At 39.1% G+C, this 24,526-nt stretch overlaps 2 protein-coding genes across 2 annotated transcripts in view; both read right to left on the bottom strand.

The window, feature by feature from the left end:
* prkd2 (protein kinase D2) overlaps positions 1 to 3,934 on the bottom strand; it is a 40,386-nt gene extending 36,452 nt beyond the window's left edge. The window contains exon 1 of the mRNA XM_024277909.2: positions 2,776 to 3,934. Within this exon, the coding sequence (XP_024133677.1) occupies positions 2,776 to 3,069 (294 nt within the window). The 5' untranslated portion in view covers positions 3,070 to 3,934. The remainder of the gene's footprint in view (positions 1 to 2,775) is intronic.
* Positions 3,935 to 5,588: 1,654 nt separating this feature from the next.
* Positions 5,589 to 24,120, bottom strand: strn4 (striatin, calmodulin binding protein 4). Its single transcript, XM_024277274.2, has 18 exons — positions 23,604 to 24,120; positions 16,831 to 16,934; positions 16,630 to 16,706; positions 16,472 to 16,550; positions 16,164 to 16,349; positions 14,032 to 14,209; positions 13,788 to 13,944; positions 13,157 to 13,252; positions 12,836 to 12,954; positions 12,567 to 12,742; positions 12,446 to 12,493; positions 12,250 to 12,371; positions 11,686 to 11,853; positions 10,330 to 10,470; positions 10,133 to 10,231; positions 9,963 to 10,049; positions 9,667 to 9,855; positions 5,589 to 8,157 (listed from the first exon to the last, which is right to left on the bottom strand). The coding sequence occupies exons 1-17, from the start codon at positions 23,919 to 23,921 to the stop codon at positions 9,686 to 9,688; spliced, it is 2,325 nt and encodes a 774-aa protein (XP_024133042.1). The 5' UTR covers positions 23,922 to 24,120; the 3' UTR covers positions 5,589 to 8,157; positions 9,667 to 9,685.
* Positions 24,121 to 24,526: the final 406 nt, after the last annotated feature.

The following is a 24,526-nucleotide window of genomic DNA, read 5'->3' as shown; positions in this document are numbered from 1 at the left end:
GTGGTAACATTATTATGTAATTATATTAATAGATTTTCAAGCGATGAACAGAAAAGCTCCATCTTCACATTGCACAAAACACATCCTCAAAACACTAAGAAAGTCCTTTAAAAAGAATAGTTAGCACTCTTGATTTCCATGGCCACACAATCTGCACAACTACTTGATGATTAAAGCTTATTGATTTACTGAATTCCAGTGTTGCAGTATTATACAGAGAGAAGATATTTGAACGACTTAAAGAATAAACACATCCTGTTGTTCGACGTAAAAAGGCACAAAAGAAGGAGATTTGAGGAAGATGTTTGTGACGGGTTTATTTACACTAACCAAAGGTCAACAATTGACTTTATATTGGCGGAAAATAGCGAGTCGTCTAGAAGCGTGCCACAGAATAACCTGTCGTCCTCGTCTGACGAGTGTACGGCCGCTCAGCATCAGGTGCACTGCTAAAACACAACACCACAGGGAAGGCCGGTCCTGTTTATGCTGCTATTTATTTAACGAGAAAACAAAAGTCTTTGTGCAAAGAAAAAATAATTACAGTGGGAGAGCGTGTGAGCCGGATGGAAGTACTTCCTGGAAATGTTGAAATATCTGCAGCCTGTGGAAAAAGTAACTGATTAGCGCCTCCCAGCCGAGCTGACAGATAAAGCCATATTACCTGAATCACTGTATCACCTCAAGAGAGGGAGCAGATGGAGCCACACGTGTGGTGTCAGCCTTCAAATAAAGACCAATAAAATTCTACACTTCCTGTTTCAGAGAAAATGTCGCTACCATGACGACACTCCACATTGGGAACCAAATAATAAAGCTCCTTTTACCATAATTCAAGAAGGAGTTCATACTGTTATAGGAGTGTGTTTACTCTCACTTATCTTCAGGGCTGTGCTGGTCACTTTCCAGTTGTAATACATTACTAATTACCGGCCAATATTACTGTTTCAGGACTGCTACACACCTCTTGTATCATTTTATCATTCATCTATTAGATGAGCAACAGTACAGTGTCATAATGAGAGCTAATAATAGAGTTAATGTCTGGTAAATTGAAAGCAGGATGACAATGCAAGACATGTGTCAGCCAGAGAGCAATCACAAACGATCCAAGTGTAGAAGATATGAAGCATGAATGCTCTGGCACTGGATAGCATGAAAACACTACAAGACGATGAGCAAATGCTGTGTTTTTCTTTATCATGGCCATCCTTATATTCTCTTCAAATAGGTCGAAAACACACAAAGTGAGCATTATTGAAATGACTTGACCTATGGATTAGAGGATTGACCATTTGGTCAGTTTGGTCATGCAGGCAACACATACCTGCTTTTAAAAAACAAAATAATTAAAAAATCTGGGAGCTATAAACAAAATTCTACCAAATAAAACCTGGATGATTTTATCTGGTAAATAGGACCAAAAAATGTGACTTAAAAAAATGAATTACATACATATGTTCAGAAAACATAAACTAAAGTGGGGAAATAAAGCTTATATAAAAAATAATAATAATACTATTCCCTCTGTAGCAATTTTTAGATGGATTATCGTTTCACTCATAAATGGATAACAAGAGCTCACGCTGAAAAATGTGGGGAAATGTTCCTGTAATACACCACTTTTCTAATTCTGTTTAGGGTGTTTGTTGTAGTTTAGGGAAATAATGCAGTCTACTTTGAACTGTCATGTGTTTTCTGTACACTATAAAAAATGAAACCTTGGATCAATTAACTAAAGTTTTGTAGTTCGTTACATTTTTTATCAAATTACATTTTTCTGTCGAGTAAACCATCAACTCAAAATTTTTAATTCGATGAAAACTAATAATTTCAAGTGTAATAAATTACAGAACTACCTTTTTCAGTGTACATTTATCCATGGTGCTAAGCGATATGGAAACAATTGTATCATGATATAGATTATTTTGTATCACGATATACCACAGTAAAGTATATTTTCAGTTATTCTCTGAACAAAAATGGACAAAAATGTCATCACTTATGTTTCTCTGACTTTATTTTATAAGGTATCTTGTAACTGAATAGCTGAGAAACATGTTTTAACTGCACAAGTTTCTTAGTAGGAAAACTGTTTTGCACTAAAGTTCAGCAATAAAAATAAACAGCTATAAATAATAGAAGACAAATGGCACAATAGACACTTTTCTATCACCCACAAGATATGTAGCGTCATATCGCCCAGCACTATTTATAGTTTTTCACCTCTAAGTACCATCTTTATGTGTTAGAATTATTTGTTCTCTTACTTGCAACCCAATTGACAAAAGGTATTTTCCATACTAATCTCTTAAAGGACAAACAACAACAACATTCCTCCTAAAGTCACTATCAACTTCCTTTTACTAAAGAAACACTAGTTCCCCTTGTTAGGCTGATAAAAATACAGAGAAACGTAAAATTCGTGTGAAGTTACATAAATATTTCGCCTGCTCTAATAAACTGAAACAACTGATGTGATTCTGTAAAAATTACAGCTCATCTGAGCAAGATGAGGATCATCAAAACCCTTTGAGTACTGAAATAAAGTACTCTTATTAGTGGAGTTTTCTTGCTTTCTTGACAGTCGTGTGACAGCTCCTGACATGTTTTTACCCTCCTTTCATTTACCTTCATGAATGGGGCTTTTTCCGAGAATTCAAGGACACCAAGAACCATAGGAATCCATGGGGGTGAGGGCCCCTGGCCCTCATTCTTTCTCCATTTGGGGAAAACGTGAGACACGCCACCCTCACCTGTCTGAGCGTCCCTTACCTTTGTGTCAACGATGGAGCAGGCAATTTGCTTCACGTAAGCCAGATCAGCGCTCTGGGGCATCAGGACAGATTCTCGGGTCAGACCAATCTGGATGATGAAGGACACCCCCGGTGGGGCAGGAGGCAGTGAGGGAATCACAGGGTCACTAGGGCAATGCAACGTAGGGTCCACTGTGGAAAACCCAACCATTTGAGGGACTGGTATGGGGGGGCTTGGTGACAAGGGGCTCCCAGGAGGAAAAAAGACTGAAGTAGATACCCCTGGGGTACAGCAGGGGCCGGCATTAGCCATTTGAAGTGTGGGCTGATCCTTTTCAGGTGCTGTGTGCGGATCCCAGCAAAGTCACACTCATTCAAACTGTGGAGCAAAGGAAGCAGACAAGGCTGGAGTCGAACCCCTTCCAGAGGATCCTCATCCAGGAAGTCCCTTTACCTCCTCTCTGACACTTCTTTCCTTGTTGTCAGGCGTCTCTGACAGTCTGGGTGTGAAGTGCCATGAGCAGAGTTTGTGTGAGAGACGGGAAAAATGTCACAGCGAGGGACAAAACTGTCCTCCTGCCTGCTCCACCTCCTCACGCCTCCAGCTCTTCAGTCCAAAGACGTCGCTCTGCAGAGTCCAAACTTGGTTATGAAACTCCCTGGTCGTAAAGTCGGGAGAGGAGGGGAAAAAAAAGAAAAACAAAAGCAACCAACTTTGTTGTGCTGTACTCCCAGGGCTGAGTAACAAAATGGCCTCCGTAAACAGGAAACCGTGAGAATGAGAGAGAGAGACAGACTGCACTCCTTTTACAAGTCTTGCCCTGTTTCAGTTTCAACCCCAGTGCACTTTTTAGAGAGAAGGCACGGGCAGGCAGGCAGAACAGTGTGTGGGAACCTCCCTCTGCACTCCCTCCTGCCCTCTACCTCTGAGTTCTCACCATAGCTGAGGAGGAAATGACATGACTGACACCTCCTGCAGCCAATAGGCTCCCGGCCGGTCCCACCTTCTCACTCCATTCTCCAGAGCTTCTCGCTCCTCCCTTTCATCATCCTCTCCCTCCTTCCTTGATTTAGAGCTGTTTGACTTGTTTGTTCTCCTCGTACACGAGGTCAGCACAGATCCTCTTACACTGCCTGAGGGGGGCAGCTTCACACTTCCATCACTTCCCTCCAAACTTCATCAGCCACTTTCAGTCTTTCTGCAGAACTTTTTGGACTTTTTGTGTGTGTGTGTGTGTGTGTGTGTTGCCTTCCTTTTGCATGTTTAGCAGCCGCACCCCTGCAGGACAGCAGGGGAACCACACCTCTCTGTGGAGTTGTTTATAGGCTCATTTCTTTTGTCAGGTTTCAGTAAAAAGACCTAGTGGGCTGGGAGGGGTAGGAGGTGTGATACGCTACAGTGAATAGCAAATTAGACGGGGGAACCACATCGGCGTGACTGTGGCTCCTTAAAAATAATCTCCCTGTCTGCTACAATACTAATAACACACACAGAAAAGAGTTTGTTTTTTTAACTTCACTTCTATGTGGACACGTGGATGTTTGAAACTCTACATTCTAGAGTTGGTCAAAGTTTAAAAAATATTTTATCCTCGAGAAAAAAAATTGCTCATGTTTGAATTTGCGGAAAATAAAAAAATATATATATATTTTTCAAGCTGTCTTCCCCCTCTTACCACAAGAGGGCAGTATTGTGACTTATTTAGTAAAAGGTACATTTTTCATTAAGTTTCTCCAGCTAACTCGTAACTTTAAACACATTTTTTTTTGTTTTTTAAACATCAATTTTGAACTAAAATCATATGAAACCAAATTAATTTTTGTGTATAATAATGGGGTTCTCTGTGAGGCAGTGTTCAGCGCCCTCACCTCACAGCAAAAAGGCCCTGGCTCAAACCTCGTTCTGATCTTTGTGGAGATTCCATGTTCTCCTCATGCATGTGTGGGTTTTCTCCTGGCATTCCAGCTTCCTCCCAGTCCAAAAGCATGCTTCATAGGTTAATTGGTGACTCTAAATTGCCCATAGGTGTGAGTTTGAGGTCATGCCTTGCAACCTGTCCAAGGAGTTCCCCGCCTTCGCCCAACAGTAGCTGGGTTAGTTCCAGCAGCCTTATTACCCTGAAAGGGATACAGCAGGTTCTGGAAATAGATTATAAAATATGAATGATTATTTAGTGACAATTAGGATTTAAGACTATGAATTAATATTTGTTTAACTTAATCGGTAGAATCGGACAAAGTTTAATTAAAAAAAATAGCATCTAACTTCAGCTTTCACTGCAACTTATGGGTTGTTAACTGCTGTACATGAAACTAAGGTCCAATCAAATTCTTCCCTTCTACCTACCATTACATTTATTCCTCCAAATTGAGAGTTTTGAAAAAAAAAATAGTGTCTCATAATTTGGATGTCACTTTTCTCGATGACATCATCAATAGTCACCAGTTAGCTAGCGTTAGCATAGAGCTAATATACGTAACATCACTTTTTTAACTTGAAAAAACTCATTACTTACATTTAAATGTAAACTTCTGTACATCAGAGCACACCCACATGCAGAAATGCGCTTCTCCTCCGCAGCACAGCGCGACGTGGTTTACCCTTGCAACGAATGGCTTTGTATCCCTCCACTTGGAGGGTGGGATCTTAAAAATAAAATATTTCGGACACCAATTCCACTACAAATGCCTCTTCAAATGGAGGGGTAGGGAGAAGGGAAGAATTCGGATTGGGCTCAAGTCTGACCAATATATAAAGCTTTGAGTCAAAATAACCATAACCTGAAAGCATCATTTTGTAGCCAACAACACATGAACAATGACAACTCCCACTTCACTGTACAAAATTTTTATTTTTTGTAATTTCTTCCTGAATGACGTACAACAGGGGACCCGTAAACAAAAGTCATTTGATACAAGCTAGAATGCAGTTCAAAAATATATAATAAAACAAAATCAATAGAAAGCAGGTCTCTTATCCCTTGTAGTTAGAGGAAAATCGTTTGAATACGGCTTAATATGATGTACAAAATATCACACAGTGATAAATTGCTGATTTAAAAAAATAAAAAAACACAAAGAAACTAGAGTCCTTTACCTTGGCCTCTGACTGGTAACTTTTTTTTTTTAATTTTTTGTTTTACCCATTTTATTTCTTTTTTTTTTTTTACAAGTTTTACATTGCCTTTATTGATTACAACCAAGTTGTGAGCCTAGCAAGGAAGAATGACTTACTTCTGACTCTACAGTATAATCACATCTTAATAATCATACACATGATTAAATAAAGAAATGCAAGGAGAAAAAAATGAGACATTTACAGCATGTAATGGCAACTGTGATCATCTACAAACTCATTTAATGTTCTTTTATGCAAAATACTGATTTAACTAAAGTGATTTGTCGTTTATTTTCCTCAGAGAGGCCAAACTATATTTTGTTGTGTATGGAGGAAAAAACTGGCCATCAGTAACCTTAAAAAAAAAAAGACATACAAAACATTGTTTTTGCACCCTGTTTATCCACTCCTCAACCACTTTCAGATGTAGTGCAATTAGGAGCCAAAAGCAGAACAAAAAATATATATATATAAAGCAAGACTATATGACCTGCAATGATGTAGTGGCACCCGGTTGTTTTTCTTTGACAAAGCGACAGCAGTGAGGTGTCTGATCCAGCTCCGGAGTGCCACCCTGCTTTCAGAATATTTACAGATGAAGAATGAATGTCGGTGAAGGAGCACTGGGCTCTGGACTATTCAAACGTTAATCTGTTCTACCAGAAAGTTCCACTATTTATTTCATCAGAGTTTCTCATAGTAGCAAAAAAGTTGGTTATTAAAAAGACAACATTTATACAAACAAAAACCAGGGGGTGTCCTGCTGTTATTGCATAAAGGCAATCTAGGAAACCATCGGCTGCAGTGCATAACTTTTGCCTCTAGAGGGCCACACTCTCCACAGCAGCCAACATGAAGATGGTGGACAATCTTCAGTCCAAGTGTGTGAAAATCATTAGGACTATTAATTCTACAGATTCATATGCAGATATCCATACAGCTGAATGAAAGAATTAAAAAAGCAAGTGCTTGGTAAAAAAAAAAAAATGGTGGCAGATATGATGCTTTGTTGTGTCACTATTGCCAAAAAAGTTTGTGGTAGAAAATCTGTTTTCACAGCATGTCTGTTTGAAAGCTTTGTGTCATGAGGATCAAACCACAGTCCAACAAACTTGCTCAATTCAAAAGCGCCATCTTGCTTATCAAGCTGAGAACATTCAAAGTCAACACCAATTACATCCTTTGGATCAATACCAGAGCAGAGACTGTGAATGCTGAAATGTGAGCACGGTTTATGACAAGAACGCCACAAGAAAATCGGAAATTTTAACATGAACGAGCCTCTCCTTCTCAGACAAACACACTAAAACTGGTCCCTGATTCTGGATCAAGACGGACAGGGCCTGTCATAGCACCGCGTTTGAACAAGTGCATCTACACACACACTAATCCACACACACACTTTACAGTTAAAAGCACCAAATGACAGAATCAGTGTCAGCGCTTTCAGGCCGGCCTGCACTGAGCTCCTGTGATCTGTGTGAAGCTGCTTACAGTGGTTCCAGAGCGCCGGTGGAAATGATTCGCACTCGTGGGACTTCCTTTTATCTTCTAGAGCACGGCAAATTTTTAATCCAACTCGCAAACACAGGAAGAATCATGAGGGGAAGCTGCTCAGATGTACAATAAGACCAACTTTCTTGTAAACACATATAAAATTAAAGCTTTTCGGTTCACTCTGGTTAGCTAGTGTCTCCCAAAAACCAAATATAAAGTCAGTAAATGCAGCACACACACAAACACTCACACATTATCTGGAGTCTTTGGAATGTTACACACTGTTTCCCAATGCAAACACACTGGGCACTGCTAGCGGTTCGTTTGATGCCTTCATGTTTTTATTAGGCACAAGTTACTGTAAAGAAAATGCAACGACCTCATGCATCGTATGCGGTGGTTCCTTATTAAGCAAAAGTGTTGGTAGTGTCAGCAGCTGAAGCAAATACACATGTACAAGTGCTTTGTAGTAAATGTTAGCAAAAAAAACAAACTAGGAAAATAGCCGGACATAATATAAGTAGTGTAGAAAAGTGTTACTTGAAATGTGATTAATTGAAAACAGAGCAGCAAAGATCGTTAAAGTTATATTAAAAAAAATAAGCATAACAAGATGCGATTAGTATTACAAGATTGATGGAGAACTGTGGGGTCCTGTGCTGATGACCCAGCCAGTGGGGTGCAGGACGAGCATGTGTGAGTCTGTCTGTGTGCGTCTTTGTGCATGAGAGGGGGAGCACACAAAGCTGGTCCACTGTCGTCTCTGTAGTAGTTGTAGTTGGAAAACTGTTTAAAAAAAAAAAAGGGGGAGGTAAATAAAAGTTAGACCAGAAGCGCTTCACACGAGACACTAAAGATGCTTCGTGCAAAAGTCAGGTGGCAACATTAAAAAGGAAGCAGGTCAGGGCTTTTCTATTGTAACGTGAGCTTCTCCATTCAGGCTCTGCTGAGGGGAATTCTGTTACTATCACCCCACTGTGTGCTGTTCACCACTGACTGTATATGAGAACTGGAATCCACCATGAAGTTCCAAACAGGAACTACCTGCTGGTTCCAAGAAGCCAAAATCCAACAGACTTCTATTGAGAAATAAACAGCTATTACATTTGTCAGAATAACATTCTTGCTCTGACACCTTTTAAACATGCTCCGACTAATCCTTTAATAATAACATTTTTTTTCTTTAGTGCAAGCTTTTGAAGTTATAAACTGGTCTATCAGATGGCCATACAAAAGCATGTCATGTCGTAGGGGTGTAGCGTACCAACATGCTCCCTCCTGATTGACGAGAGTGGTTGCCATAGAAACGTAGACTCAGATCACCAATAACAGCTTACTGACAATATCTGGTTCCAACATGGCGACGTCCGTAATGCAAAAAAATGGCAAACGACTTCATTTCATTGGAGTAGGAAGTGAGCCATTTTCTATGGGTGACATCACGCTTACTCGGTCCAGCCGTCATATACAGTCAATGGTTTGGACAGACAAGCGTGTTGTTTGGGTTTATGGGTAAATAGATTAAAAATTAGGAGGAAATGATTAAATATGCAAAATAAACAATAAATGTTGTTTTTTGTTAACTCAAAGTGAAACTAATTTTAATGGTTGAATACTTCCTAGTAATGATTTTGATGTGCATATCGCCTACGAAATAAATAAATAAATAAATACAGTTAGATTCATGTTGAGTTTTAAATACTTCACAATTCATTTGAATCTTGGATATTACTGTTTTGTTACTTTAAAATATTTAGTGCATTTGACCTTTTCTCAAAACGCTTATTAAAGCTTCAAAATAATTAATATTTTTTTAGCATAAATAATTGCATTTTTTTAAATAAAAATCTTAATACTACTCATTAGGGAGCACCATTGTTTTGTAGGCCTCGTTAGTCACCAGAAAAATACTTTCAGAGACTTATCACAAGATAAAAATGTGTCTTTTGTAGGATAAAGAGAACATTCAGTGCAGGAAATTATTATGCAGCAAAATCTACAGAGAATTTCGGGCATGGAAATTTGTACCTACCCAAAAAAACTAATAAATACCATTTTGAATCTCTGTTTTTAGGAGAAAGGATGTGACAGAAATTTCTCGTTGTATGGACATATGTAAGCGTGTTTTAGTGAAAGAGAAATCCATTTTCTCTGCATTTTAACCACAGCTAATTGATTTTCACAACTTGGCTGCCCTTGATGAACTGAAACCTGTTTGTGGAAACTCAAAATGTCCGACAAATTCAAAGGATGCTTCCCTTTTTGTTTGTTTTTCCTTGAAATCTGTGATCTCACCAGAATCACAACAGAGCCGTCACACGAAGATCTTGGCAAGTGCATCGGCGCCAGCGCTGGCAATGAAGGGCTGTGAGGAGTGGAAGGCCACGTCGTGAATGGCCTCGTCGTGCTTCTTCCTGTGGGCGGTGATCTCCTGCACGCACGTCCTGTTGTCCAGCATCCACAGGCGCACAGAGCAGTCGTGGCCTGTAGGGGCAAAAGAGCAGGGTGTTTGGAGAAAACCACTAGAATACCATCAAAGCAAAAGGAAGCTGTTAAATATATATATTTAGTAAATACACAGAAATACTCACTGCCAGAAATGAGGTAAGTGCCTTTAGGGTCCGTGGTGAGGCAGGTGACCGCATCCAGGTGAGCCACCATTGAGTGAACAACTTTACCTACACAAACACAAAAAACGGTTTCCTTGCTGGAAAAAAAAAAGATGGAATGACTGAATGAGGTGAACATATTCAGCCTTTACCGGTTTTGTTGTCAAGGAAGCGGATGGTGCGGTCCTCATGTGCAGTAATAGAAACCGGTTCAGCAGGGTGGCTGGCGACGCGGTTAATCAGCTCGCTGCCTGCAAAACAAAATGATTTACGAAGGTTAACTTGTTATCATATCCTTTCTAGTTAAGAACACTGTTGAGGTTTAAAGGTCAGCGCATCCGGAGCGTACCATCTTTTGTTTGCGTCTCCAGAGCGATGACGCTCTGCTCTGTGTTGAGGTCAAAGACAAGAGTCTCACCGCCGTCGAATGACGCCACCACCTGGTTGGGATCGGTCGCCACAAAAGCCACTGATGTGGGCGTGCCGTGTTCTGATAGAAGTCAAGACATAATTAGACCATAGGGTAAGAGGTCTACTCTTTATAAACACAAATGCTGTTACGTTTTTGACAGAACATAATACTTTGAACACGTGACAGCAAACAAGTGTGATAACAAGTAGTGCATGCACCGAGACGAAGCAGAATGAATGTGAGTTCTAGTAGAAATAGGATACTTAAAAAGACAAAAAAAAAATTCAATCCATTGTTTATTTAGTATTTTTTTCCAGGGCCGGGAATCGATAAAAAAAAAAAAAAAAAAAAAAAAATGAATTGCAAACTTGGAAAAAAAATTAAATGCGATTCTTTTTTTTTTTTAAGTTAAAGGATTTGCCAACCACTTATTATCTGCAAATAATCACAATAGGAAATCACACACAAAATTGTGCATTTAGAACATTTATTTTCAACCCTATGGAGATTTGGGCCTAAAACTCTGTTTTTATCTATTTTGGAATTTACCAATCTTGAATTTGAAAGACTACCTGCTTGTTTATTTGGTATCATTTTAATCAGCACAACCACACCTATATGACACTATCTTTATTCTTCCATGTTGTATTCACACACTAGACATAAAATCATGCTAAAACAGAAAATTGCTCGTTGTTGTAGAAAATTCATGTCAGTCCCCATCGCAAAATAAAATAATGATCGGTTTCCTACTTGGATTTCTATTAGCAGGGAACACCCTTTTCAAAATTAAAAGTGAATTTCCTATCATTTTTTGTCTCAATAATTTAAAAAATATATAAACGTCTTGTGTTTGAGAAGGATCACTTTAAGATTATTTCTGTTATAAGTGTAATAGAAACCCTTTTGTTCTAGGTAATTGTAATATGTTTGCTGATACGAGTCTTTCTTACATAGCATCACTTTTGTTTTATGGTTCAGAGTGCTCGCTAAAATATGTATTTCCCAAACTTGTTTTAGACTTTGTTTTTTGTTTTCCAAAATTCCTGACTAATTATCCCAAGTGTGATCTATATCTCTAAGTAGATATATATTCATGGTATCTTATTTTGTTTTATTTTTATTTTAGATCGCTTGAAATAAACTATTTCCTAATCCAAAATGTTGCTATTTTCCTAGTTTGTTTTCTGAGAATTTTTAGAAACTAACTGTTCTCCTATTTTAAACTTTTTTTTAAATCTTCTGAAATCGTTTTGGTTTTCCTGTTGAGCTCTGGGCTTCGTCACAGCTTACCTCTCTCTTTATTGAAGACGGACACACAAGGAGATGAGTTCTGCGGATCCCAGATGCGAATGGTGCCGTCGGCTGAACAGGAAGCGAGGCGATGGTGGACGGTGGAATACGTCAGACCCCACACGCTGTCCTCGTGGCCTGTTAGTACGCTGCTCTCGATGCTAGGATCTGGATGAAGAAATGAATTTTACAAAACTTTAGAAATGTATTTCTCAAAATTCTAATTCAGCTTTATTTGAAGAGCACTTTTCCTGCTACAAGGCATCTCAAAGTGCTTTCCAAACTAAAATAAATAACAGTTAGACAAAAACGTAGTAGTTAAAATAGAAATGATAATAAAAAATAAATAAAAACACATTAAAAACCCAGTACATATACACATCCCGCAAGTACAATCAAATTAAATTGTGGACATACAGAAACAATAAAAAAGCTATACTAAAAAGATGGGTGAAGTTCTAAAATCCTCAGGAAGTCTGAAATGTGACCTCGCTGTGGATTTTAGTTCCGACTTTTGGGACTCGTACATTTATGAGAAATGCTTAGCAGCAGGTACAGACTAACCGTAGTTGTCGTAGGGGTCGACATTGAGGTCGGGCATCTTCCAGCACCTGACGGTTCCATCCAAGCCTCCACTGTAGCAGGACTCTCCATCCTCACTCATGGTCAGTGAGAGAACAGGTCCACTACACAAAGAGAGTGTTGAATGAATTTAGCTTGTGAATGTGTGGAATAAATGTTTGCCTCAGACTGAACTCACCAGTGTGCTCTGAATGTGTAGATGGGCTCAACATCCAACGCTGCGTTTCTGGGGAAAGAGGCATCTTTTGTAAAAGAGCAGAATACAAGACATGTCAACGTATTGGTGGCAAAGCTCCTACTTTTTAGAATGCATGGCCTTGTTGAGATTCCACAGCTTTAGTGTGCCATCCTCAGAGGCTGTGAGCAGCACTGCCTGGTTGGGGTGAAAGGTCAACGCCCGGATGGCGTCGAAGTGGCTGCGCAGGGTGAAACGGGGGTTCCACGTCTTCTTGAACTCCTCTCTGTTGTCCTGCATCTGACGGGACAGCAACACCCAACAAAAAATGTTTCATTTTCAATGAGCATGCATACAAATGCATCAATACACAAGGGGAAGATGTGTAATTACATCCATGGAGAGATCGTTATCGTTGGCGACAGTTAGGTCAGCCAGTTCGCCCAGGTTCATGTCGCCTCCCCCAACAGCATCCATGATGAAGACGTCAGAAGAGAAGCCTAAGGCACCACCTAGAGGCCAGAAGTGGAAAAGTATAAACATTTTTATTTTGGTAAAATAAAATAAAATAACTGCTTTGAGTATTCTTCACTTGTGGACAAAAGAAAATATTTGTCCAGTTGTCTGTATGTGAAATTCTGATTGGATGTATATCTATCGATTTACTTTAATGTATTTATCTGGTTTTGCAAATGTAGCACATCAAGGTCTTACCTTCACCGGAGCGTCCCTGTCCCGATACAGAGGGTGGTGGGGTGGGTTTAGGGGGGAAGTCCGAGATCATGCCCTGTAACTTGTTCCTGTGGTTCTCTGAACCCGGCAAGAGGAGAGAAACAAAAGATCCAGTCATGGCGAGAGGTGGATGAAGGACGGTGAGGCCAACACATGGACAGATGAAACAAACCCAGCCAGAAACAAGCACAAAGATACGCTCTTAAACTGTGATGCTCTCAAAGGAGATCAATTCATAGGTTTTTTTTTCCTTTTGGAAATTGCAGAGAGCCACTGAGTAAATATGATTCAATAGTGAAATATGAAACACACAGGAAACAAAGGCGGCATGCTTGATAACCTTTGAAATGACCCCTGAACCACAGGAAGTACATGTACAGACAGAGTTGACAGGCACACAGCTATAGAGTCACAGGGTGACGGCTCGTGAAACAGGACAGAGACAGGTGGTTGGGAAAAGAGGTTGGTTTTATTGACAAGAAGAGATGCCAACACACAATGAGAAGTAAAAAGGTGAGCAAGGGAAGGCAGAAAAAAAAAGAATAAAAATGACAGGTACACTGCTGGCAGTGATTCTGGCAGAGCTGCTGGTGTTGCTATGGCAACAGCATACCTAACTCCCGTCCATCCCCAGAGATCCGGGCCTCTCCCGCCCCCTCCCCATCCTCCCCCGAGCCAAGAAAGTCAAATTCACTGAGGGCATCTTCTGAGTCGTCTTCATCCTCCTCGTCTTCGGGGTCCAAGTCTGTGGTCATGGGCTCCGAACTCATCTGGGGCGGGGACAAGACAGCGTATGAAAAGTCACCCATTCCAAGTCAGAGCCAGCATACATTTAAAAACCGCATAGCTGATCGGACCTTTACACGAGACTTTTTACTCTTTCGAGGACCGTCGATGCAGTCGGTGGCTATGCCTTGGAAGTCATCTTCCTCGTCGCTGTCATCTTCATCATCGTCTTCACAACCATGAAGGAAAGGGATCTTGTCTAGCACAGAGCCGCCGACGCGTACCTTTGAACTTTCTTTGCCTGCGTTCCTACAGACAAAAACACAGTTTTCATCAAAACACAAATTTACACCTAAATTATTAATCCTGTTACCATAAGTAAATACATTCATACCAAATGAAATGACATTTGCAAAACCATAAATAATCAACATAAACTTGTCCACCAGAAAGTACATTTTACGCTTCCATTAGGTATTCTAATTCCTATTTAGTGTGGATATAATTTGCAATAAATATTGTATTTACAAATACATTAAAGCTTTCCTCAAAATGAAAGCACTTTTAAAGCACATGCATAAAATACAAGCGTTTTTTTCAGAGTTAATACTCTCAGGACAAAACTATGTACTTGGTACAATACCTAGGAATGGCAGATTAACCTCAATTACCCTTCTTAAGACTCAAATAATATTACATAATACCATCACACTTGCAAGCCTGAAAGCTGATAAGCAGGCCGAATCCGAATTCCTCCTCTAACCTAATGGCTTCTCCCAACTTCTCTAATTGTAGGGGCATTTGAAGCTGTAGCGGTGTCTGAACTTGTTCTTTTAAGGAGGAACCACAGGGACTTGGGTGTTCAGCACTGCGCTGTGCCGCAGAGGAGAAATGCATTTCTTTCTGTAGGTGTGCTCTGATGCACAGAAGTTTACATTTAAATGTAAGTAATAACTTTTTGTTTTACCATGACCTTTTAAAGTTATAAAACTGTTATGTATTTTCCAAGCGCTGGCAGCTATGTGCTAATGTAGGTAGCCGGCAACTATTGATGACATCATCAAGTGGTAGAGACGACCAAATTTGAAGACACTATTTCTCCATATTTCTACGTTTGGAGGGCTAAAAGTAGGAGAAGAATTCAGATTCAGCCATTGTTTTGTTTTAATTCAATTGTTGAAACACCTTAGAAAAGGTTTGAGTTAAAATGTTCAAATATGTTTGCTTTCACACTAAATAGTTTTATTCTTTTTTTTTTCTTTTTTTTCCAATTCAAACAATATACAAAAAAAAAGAAACAGACAACCAATAAAAAAAGGAATAGGCAGAAGCTTATTAAGCTACTAAGTTTTATGCATCTTTTTTTTTTGCATAGATTGGCCAGGGGTGCAACTTATACTTAGGTGCAACTTTTTTATTTTCTTTTTTAAATAAGCCCATGTGTTTGTAATTTTCCCCACTAACAACCACCAGAGGGCACTGCTGGAGTGTATCGGTATTTGGTACTGACAATGACATCGTAGAAGAAGAACCGCTCAGTCTTACACCGGCTTCAGCTGAGTTATTTAGAAGCAACATAAAGGATCAAGAATTTAACAGATTTAGTGATTTGAAGGGATAAAAAAAAGAAAACTTTACTTGACTTGTTAACATGTTCTTTATAGTATGGTTTTAGGGAAAAATGTTAATGTACGTTTATATACTAGATTCCTCCTGTGTTTCATGCAGAAAATATTGTGTAAACGAACAATTGCCAATGCAAACTAAAGAGTTTGGTTTCTTCTTTTGGAAAGAAAGCAAGCAATTAGGAGGTAAAAACTGCATGTGTAATCACTTTGGGAATTCAGACTTTATTGGACGATTGTGGTTCAGTTTAAATCCAATTTTCATATTTAAAAACCTCAAAGCTGAAAGGTTTTCTCTTTTTTCAAGCTTGTTAAAAGGTCTAACTCAATTCCTTCAATAAAAAAAAACTTAGCTCAACAAATTACTCATTGCAATATAACATATTTTAAGACTTGTATCTCTCAGAGTTTTGTATTATCCTGTTCTATCAATTTAATTGAATCCAAGAACTCTCACGTTTTATTTGTGCAGCAGATTTTTTGTTCTTTGTCGAACAAGTTTTAATGTATTTTTAAGTATGGTAGATGTTTTTATTTTTTTAACATGCAGAGCCTTGATTTAAAGAGAGATGAAAACGTGAAGTGCATCGATGAATGTCAGTGTGTCTGAACAGCAGAAGCTGCTGCTGAGTTCTCACCTTTTGATCTGTTCCTCTATCTGTCGGACTAACAGGGACTCTCCGCCTGCTCGAGGTTCAGGCTCGGAGCAGCTCTCGCTTGGCGGGGGTCCATTAGACTCTGGGCTGCTGCGACCCAGCAGGGATCGCACGCGTTTGGAGCGCATGTCCAGGATGGTGTCTGAATAACCCACTTCCTCAAGATATCTACAGATCCAGGGGGGAAAAATAGCACTAAATATAGATGCAACTGTAGAAGGGAGTCTTATTAATCAAACCCAGAGGAAAAAACAGCACGAGTCGTGGGACAGGTATTTGAAAGGTCTTACTTTCGTAGTAACTGACGTCCCTCCTTCCAGCTCATCTGATTGGCCGGTTCTGAGTCAGACTCAGCAGGTCCGTTGGGAACTACAGAAAATAGATAAATCAGCAGGGATGCAACAGAAAGGCCTGAACCATGAAAATGTTCAGCTTCTCTGAAACATACGCTGATCCGCCTCCATCTCTGCCTTTTTGTCCCCTGGACTCTGCTCGTTGCCTATCTTCAGCTTCTGATACTTGGATCTGCAACGCATGAGAGATCATATAAGGAAAACGTTACAAGTCGATGCACCTGCAAGCCACAAATGTACACAAGAAGGGGGGAACAAAACAAATGACTTGCTCTGCAAGTTTTTTTTTTTTTAACCTTTCTTGTTTGAGGGCGTATTCCAGCATTTTGATCCGCCTAACCAGATCCTGTTTCATGTTCTCCTGTCCTTTCCTCTCACCTTGTAGAAATGCCACCTGAGCCTGAAAACACCAAAAGGAGACGAAGACACAGAAATTACACAACATGTTCAAGTGGATTGGTGTAACTTTTGTAAATCTTACTGGAAACAGCAAAAACCAGATATAAAAATTGATTGTTATTTAGGTGATCTTAATAAAACATAGCATTCATTTAGATATGGTAACATGATGTCATCTGAAGCAGGGAAATTTGGGTTTTTATTTTCTGAAGATCCAAATTAATCATTGATTGTTTTATACTAAGCAAAAACACAATGTATATCTTAGTTCTATGAAACCTTCTCTAAAACGCTAAATAGATACTACAGGGAGAATTGAAACAATAAATCAAATAAATTACCAAACCCTATCTTTTTGTGGTGCCATATTTAACAAAAACTAAAATTCATTAAAATCTCAAAGATCATGAATTGCACAGAGCATTCTCTCAGCTTCACCGTTATGGATGTGAGAATAAAAAATATCTGAATTTACTTTAAAAAAGACACAAACTGTAAAGATAAATACAGAAGGGACAGAACATACAGGAATTTTTTTTTTTTTTAAGATTTTCCTTCAAAACATGGCGGTTCGATTTTAGTCAGTCCTTGGATCTTGGTACGGGAGCCAAAAAACATCCTGCCCTACTTTATTTATTTATTTTTTAAATCATTTTCTCGTTTTAACGAGATAAAGAAATATATACTATAGCGCCCATCTCTTTTTTTCCGCACTGAGACGCTGAGACTTTACATGTTTTTTAAATCTCTTTATTTTTTTGTTAACAACAAAAACAGAAGAAAACACTCCACAAAAGTTGTTGTTTACTTTATTTCTTTTTTATTCATCAATGGATCTACACTCCTCAAACACCTTAATTCCATCTCATGCCCCCCCCTTTATTTCCCCAAAACCCCCAATGACAGGTTGAATGTCAGAACCCTGGGCTAAAAAACAAAGCAGAATATGAGAAAATGGCAAACACCAGAAGAAGCGATCTATCTTTAATTGATTCATTTGATTGTGTTGATATTTTTTCTGAAGAATTGTTATTGTTTTACTGAGGATTGTATAAAAAATAGAAAATTATTGTTGCCGACGGAGTTGGGCTGAGTGGCTGTCCGGAGAAAAATTTGTTTTCTCGTTATTGCGATGAAACAGATTTAGTTTTCTCGTGATAATGAGATAGTGGCTCTCGTTATCAGGACAAAACGATCCAAAAAAACAAAAAAAGCTTCTGTATTTTGAATTATTTATTTGTTATTTTTTTATTGCACAAACCAATTGCACCAGCCTCATTGAAAATTTTATCCCGTGTTGGTCAAAGCTTTTCCACACAGAATTTGAAACTTTACCCGTATTGTAGAAGATTGAGTTTCAGGTGATGAGCTTTGCAGTATCAGCAAAGCAGGAACACAACAGAAAAAACGGTGATGGAGGCAAAAATGTTCTTTTGCCTCTTGGCATGTTTATTAGAAAACAGTAAAAGTTTGCAGTTTTCTCAGCGAACGGCTCATGACTTGAAGCTGTTGACATATGTTACTGACCTCCAGTGTTGCGCCTTATAGTGGTAAATGGAAAAAAAAAAAAAACACCATCCCATCTTCCAGCAAAACACAAACCATATTTTCAAAATAAATGCATAAAATGAAATTTTGAACATGATTTACATTATGTATATCGTGTTAAAATACATATATATATATTTCAGTCACTACACTGTACTGCATAACTTGTTTCCATGGTGACCGGGATCACCTTTCCTCAGCAAAAACCTCAAACGTGTTTAAAACCAAGACCTCCACTAAAATAAAAATCCCATATGGCTGAGACATAAGTTTGAACAGTTATTTCCTTATATGCAATTTTTTTCAAAAGGTTCAATGTTAGCAAATGCTAAAGGAAAAAAAAAATGTTTTTATGATACAAAAGACGCAAAAAAAAAACAAAAAAATCAGTATGTGAAGAGAAATCTGTGATATACAGCAAAACCCACTTCTGGAAACTCCAAGGACTAAGTAGAGGGATTGTGGAGCAGGAGGAACTTATTTTTAGCTTTTCCTAACCAAAGCCTCAGTGCGCATCTGCAGAGAAGTAAAAACAAAGCGCCTATGAGCCAAACTCAAACACCCTCTTTTTAGACACATCCTGCTTCCCTCATTTCCCGTCAGTTTCCTTCCTCAAAAGATTCTTCACTTGCGGAAAGAGATTTTTTTTTTTCCTTGCTCTGACCGATGAAATCAAAAACTTTGTTAAAAGAGAAGAGGGAGAGAGAAAAAAAGCGATGAAAGGTATCAAGTTTAGCTCTTAAGTCATCATCATTCCACACTTGACAGTCGGTGGCGCAGCAGGTGTTGCTTCACAGTTGACTTTAGTTCTCAACAGGCAGGAAATATCTCATCCTCTGTCTGCTGAGGCAGAAAAACCTTTCTTCATTTGCGTAGACTCAAAAAAAAATGAAAAAGACAGACCTATCTCTATTCTAAGGAAGATTGTATTGCAAGATTTTAACATTTCTCCACTTTGGCTTTCTGGAGCATTAATCAAGCTTGTTTTACAGCCCATTTCTCCTCTACTTGCCCCTTCCTGCATCTGAGTCTGCTCCGACACGCAAGCCCCATTCTGTAAAATTAGAACAGCCTGATGATAAAAAGAAAAAGTCACCTCGTGGAGCAGACGCTTGGTCTACTTCAGAGCACAGTCAATCAAAGAATAGAGGACACACATGTGATCAACAAGGAGGGCTGGCGGGACACGGGACGATCTGCTGAGCAAACCTCACAGATAATGGTTTTACTGCCGTGTAATCCTGGTTCATTTGCAGGAAACTGCTAAGATTAGCTTAGGCAAATGATGGCTGCAAGGTTATTGAAAATAATGTGTATTTCGTCTCACAGAGAGTGGGCTATTCCACTGTGATATAATCAGACTCGCATGTTGAGCTAAAGTACAAGCTAAGCAGAGTTGTGCCGCTGGGATAACTGGGCAGTGGCATGGTGTGGGAGGCTCAGACAATAAAAAAAAAGAAAGAAAGAAAGCACATCAATAGACTAAGTTATATAAATGGATTGGCACCCACGTACACTTAAAAAAAAAAAAACGGCATCGCAGCTTGCACTTACATTGTAACTCTGAAAAATGAAATGACTCCCTAAGAGAGGTCATTTCAAAATTAAACTGTAGGGCGCAACACTAATGAAATATGGGAGGAAGAAGCGCTTATAGAGTTCATAAACCATGTAATGCATCTATTTTGGAGGATTACCCTGCATTTCATCATTTCCACCTCTCCACAGAATGTTTCTGCATCCGTGTGAGGAAGCGGGACACATGTTTTCACGCGCTGCCACACGCAGACGAGTTCCAACCTGCCCTCGCCCCCTGATGAGCATCAGACCTATGCGTGTCCGCCATGCTGTGTTTCTCTGTTCCCCTTGAAGCCCGCAGATTCAAATCCATGATGGCTATTTTGTTAATAGGTTTGGCAACACCATGTCAAGCCGATTTACTTTAGATGCATGAAGGTAACTGAAACTAGAAAGGTCATCTTGTAAAAAGCTGGATTTTGTTTTGAACTCCTCCTTTTGTCTGATATTTGTGCTCCTTTTCGGTGAGGATAAAGTAAAATCTAATGTTAACTTGAGCATGTGTCCTACAGTGGGTCAAATTCTAAGTTAGCTCCCATGAAGTTTTTCTGCTCACTTAAACACTCAAAGCTTTCAGGTCATCTGAGCTTTTGAGATGAGCTAAAGTAGGTAAGACATGTTTCCATTTGCACAAACAAAAACATGCTGATGCGTAAGACACATTCGCTAGTCTTGTGAGTGACATTTGATATAGTCAAGGTAACAGTAACATGGTCATATACAAAGTAATTTATTTAATAAACCTTGACATTTCCATTATATTTTTTTCATATTCCCACGTAGCTTATATTTCTTTGGTCTTTTCTCTCAGTCCGTTTTAAACTCATTACAGAATAGGGACAGTTTTTCTTTTCCACCCTTCATCATTTCATCCACTCATCTCTGAGACAATCCATGAGAAAACAAGTAGAACAACTTTTCTGGGACAGAGCGAATTAAGTGAGTGTGTTATCGTGTGTGCGTCGTACTTGAGCAGTCACTCGAGAAAAGGAAGACATCCTAAGAGTATTATTTTGTTGAAAAGGACTGGACTAGAAAACAAAAAGAATTACATTTGAAATGAATTAGTGTCTTCAAAAAAATTAAAACAGCTGTGAAAGCTATTTTTAAATAATTTGCTTAGTTATCAAGTTAAAAGAGGGAATGCAAGACAGAAAGCTCGTTTTCAGAGTGCGCGTTCTCATGTCTGAGGTGCCCACAGACGCACTCGCTGCCACCTGTCTTCTGTCCCGTGTTTGACCCGGCGCCTTCCACCTGGTCTACACAGAAGAAGGATTAATTCCTATCCTGTCAATGGAGACACGCCACCACAGGTGGCATCTCAAGACTCACAGAGAGTGGGCTGTTTCGTGTCAAAGACGACAAGGATTCACCAAGCTCCACTGCTGTGATCCTTCTTAAATCCTTTCCATCGTTCTGCTGCATCTTTGAACGAGTTCTTCCGCTTATTAAAATGGAAACATTAAAGTGCACCTGAGCTGACCACACAAATTTCCCCAAGCACGTACAGTATGTTGTTAACCGCGCAGCGTATATCCAGCGGGATAGGTCGCTGGCGTGCTCGGAGCTCCGCAAGCGTCCTGGCAACAAAAGCCAAAGGCCTGTGGCCTCAGGGTGTTCGAATATAAGCCAGGTCAGTTTTTTTTTCCAGTCTCACACTTCAGCGAGCCTCTCATTCTATCAGCACATGATGCTGGCTCATAACCGTGGAGCCAAAGCTTGTGCAGCTTCCAAAACAATCAGTAGTTCTTTCTGGACTTTCTGTTCCCGCTCTTCTAAAAAGTAGCGAGCACGGGCAGTTTGTTATTGTTCATCCATATTTTATCAGACTATTTATAACTTCATCTGTTCGAGTCGAGGGCAAAGTAAAAAAAAAAAAAAAAAAATTAAAGCGCAATAGAGGAGAAAAAAAAGCCACTGATACGTCTTCTGTGGTTTCCTCCCTAGCTTGAGAACTCCATCAGATATGGTTTAGACTCCTGTAATTAAAAACTGAGGGAAGAAAAGCAACATAAGGGATAAAAAAAAGGGGGGAAAGATGAACACTTTCAAATGAAGAGAACATATCTATCCATGCATTTTATCTCCTTACGTAATTGTGAAATAATTTATTAAGTAAAGCGCAGCCATGTAATGTTCTGCCTCACAGATACACTCACTCTGGAGAGCTGTACTCTCCAACCTCGCTCTTTTGCTGTTGGCATTTAAGTAAATATGGCCATCAGGGAACACATGTCCTGCAATAGGGCATTTTTATGCCACTGAGTCAGAAACTCTAGTAGCTATTCTACACACTCAGATTGATGACCTTTATGAACGCACACCCACTTGTCTAACCATAAGGAACAATGTATATTGATGTATTTTAGAAAACCCTAAAGATAGAGAAGCGGATGCTCCGGTTTAGGACTGAATGATGCTTTTTACTCAAAAATAACAGTATATCAACTAAAACCAGGACTTCAAAATACATCTGTCTACAATATGTGAGGCAGATAAACCAGAAAACTGTCTCATTCTGTACATGTCACTGTTCCAGATAACAAAAACTTATGTAATCTAATTAAAAAATGAAACTTTACTCATAAGATCTGAACGCTTGCATAACTATTTTTAAACCACCACAAGTCAAGCTGACTTTACGTGTTAAAAATGAATTCAGAGTTTGCTTATAAATAAGGTTTGCTCTCTAATTACCTATAAATAGTGTAGAGACTAAAATCAATTATGCTTTCTTTTTTGCAAAGCAACATAAAGACAATACATTTTTGTATAAAAAAGGTCATAAAAAGGGCATCACTGAAGATAAATTAATGTAATTTTAATTTAAAACAAATTGTTTTTTCAAACAAAAGAATGACAGTTAAGCTACAAAAACAGTTCCCCAAAAATAAGGCAAAACCTATTTTTTCATTAAAAAAAATGTTTGTTAACTAAGTAATGCCGTGGAAAAAATTAGACACTAGGACATGTTTTTGTTAAACTAAGATTATGTTGCTATTGAAACACTATTGATTAAATATTTTTGCAGCAAGACAGAAAATGACCCTTTAAAAAAACAATGCTTTCAAAAAAAAATTAAAATGCAGTTTTTGCCTTAATTTTGAACTAAACTCGAATTTTTCCCTATGAAAGTACACATTTATTCAGTTTAAATATCTTATTGTGTTTATAAGTAAACACAAATGGATCTATAAGGTGTATAGGAACATTGTTTTCTAATAGTATAGTGTCTAATTGTGTAATAAAGCCAGCCCTACCCAGAAACAATATCACTACATGAAAGGGTCCCCGGCTGACTTCATTATGGAGAATATACACTGGATAACATCTATGCAGCCAAATGTAAACATCTTAAGTCGCAGGGTGAGAATGGGATGTTAGCACATTAGCATGTTGCTGTCATGAAACAACATGACAGCAAAGTGGGTTTTATTTGACATTCAGTTGGTAAAACGAGTCAAATAAGGCTCTTAGTTTGAGTTACTTACCTTAACTCTGGAATTCTGCAACAAACAAAAAGTTAATGATAAGGCATATTTACCCTCAGCTCGTCCCTCTCAGCCTCCCAGCGGTATTTCTCGGCCTGAAAGCGTCCCCACTCGTACTGGATGAAATGCAGGATCCCGGGAAGCGTCAATCCCGCGTCCCCGTCCTGCGTCTCCCGAGGCTGCGACGACCCGGGGACGGCCCCCGTTGCTGCCGCCGTAGCCGCTGCAGCCATGGCTCCACTCACGGCTGCTGATGTCGCCTGGCACTGTGATGCTTTGGGCCCATTAGGGTTGCGCCCCGCTCCAATAATGCCGCCGCCGCCGCCTCCGGAGTTCGGGTTTGGTCCTCCGCCTGATCTGTCCGCCTCCATTTTAACCGTTCAACCTTCAGCCAGGATAAAGGGCTAGAAAGGGGGGATAATGCAGCAACAAAAATGATAAAAATAAAAACCAGTGTCCTCTTTTTATCCAACTATTCTTTACTACAAGCTACCCTCTATTCTTCCTTTCTAACACGACAGAGTAAAATCACAATTCTCTTGCTAAAATACTACACTTCCGCTCTCAAGTTTTCAGATTAAAAGACAACGTTTTCACAAAAGTCAAGAACATTTGAATTTATGGTAACCTTTACAATATATCCAACAGTGAAACATATAGTGATATATAAAATTATTTCAAACCAAAGGAAAAACCATGTGATATACCTTATCACTCATGACTGCTGTCACCGTTCTGTTTTACACTTTTATTTTGCTTTTTTTAGGAACTGTTTCCGGCTCGACATGTTTGCCATTGAAAATCCCTCTGCGACTGACAAATAAAGAGACTTTTTCTGCAATACACAATAAGCAAGCCACCAAGGTGGTTAATTTCCTGCCATTTTGTGAGCCGGAGTATTTTAGGACATTAAAGTCAACTCCCACTTTAACTCTATTTTGTTCCTAACTTCTTAGTAAACGGTAGTCATTTATTG

The sequence above is a fragment of the Oryzias melastigma genome, linkage group LG13 (genome assembly GCF_002922805.2).
Source record: "Oryzias melastigma strain HK-1 linkage group LG13, ASM292280v2, whole genome shotgun sequence".
NCBI lineage: Eukaryota > Metazoa > Chordata > Actinopteri > Beloniformes > Adrianichthyidae > Oryzias > Oryzias melastigma.
Note: the sequence above shows the minus strand (reverse complement) of the source record. Positions and strands in the feature narration are given on the sequence as shown.

Bases quoted from the DNA above. Each gene is read 5' to 3' on its own strand.
- strn4 (XM_024277274.2), bottom strand. From the start codon at position 23,921: ATGGAGGCGGACAGATCAGGCGGAGGACCAAACCCGAACTCCGGAGGC. The intron at 16,350-16,471 runs GTAAGACCTTTC...CTGGATCTGTAG, and splicing joins GGACGTCAGTTACTACGAAA to ATATCTTGAGGAAGTGGGTT. The intron at 13,253-13,787 runs GTATGCTGTTGC...TGCCGGGTTCAG, and splicing joins TGGGGATGGACGGGAGTTAG to AGAACCACAGGAACAAGTTA.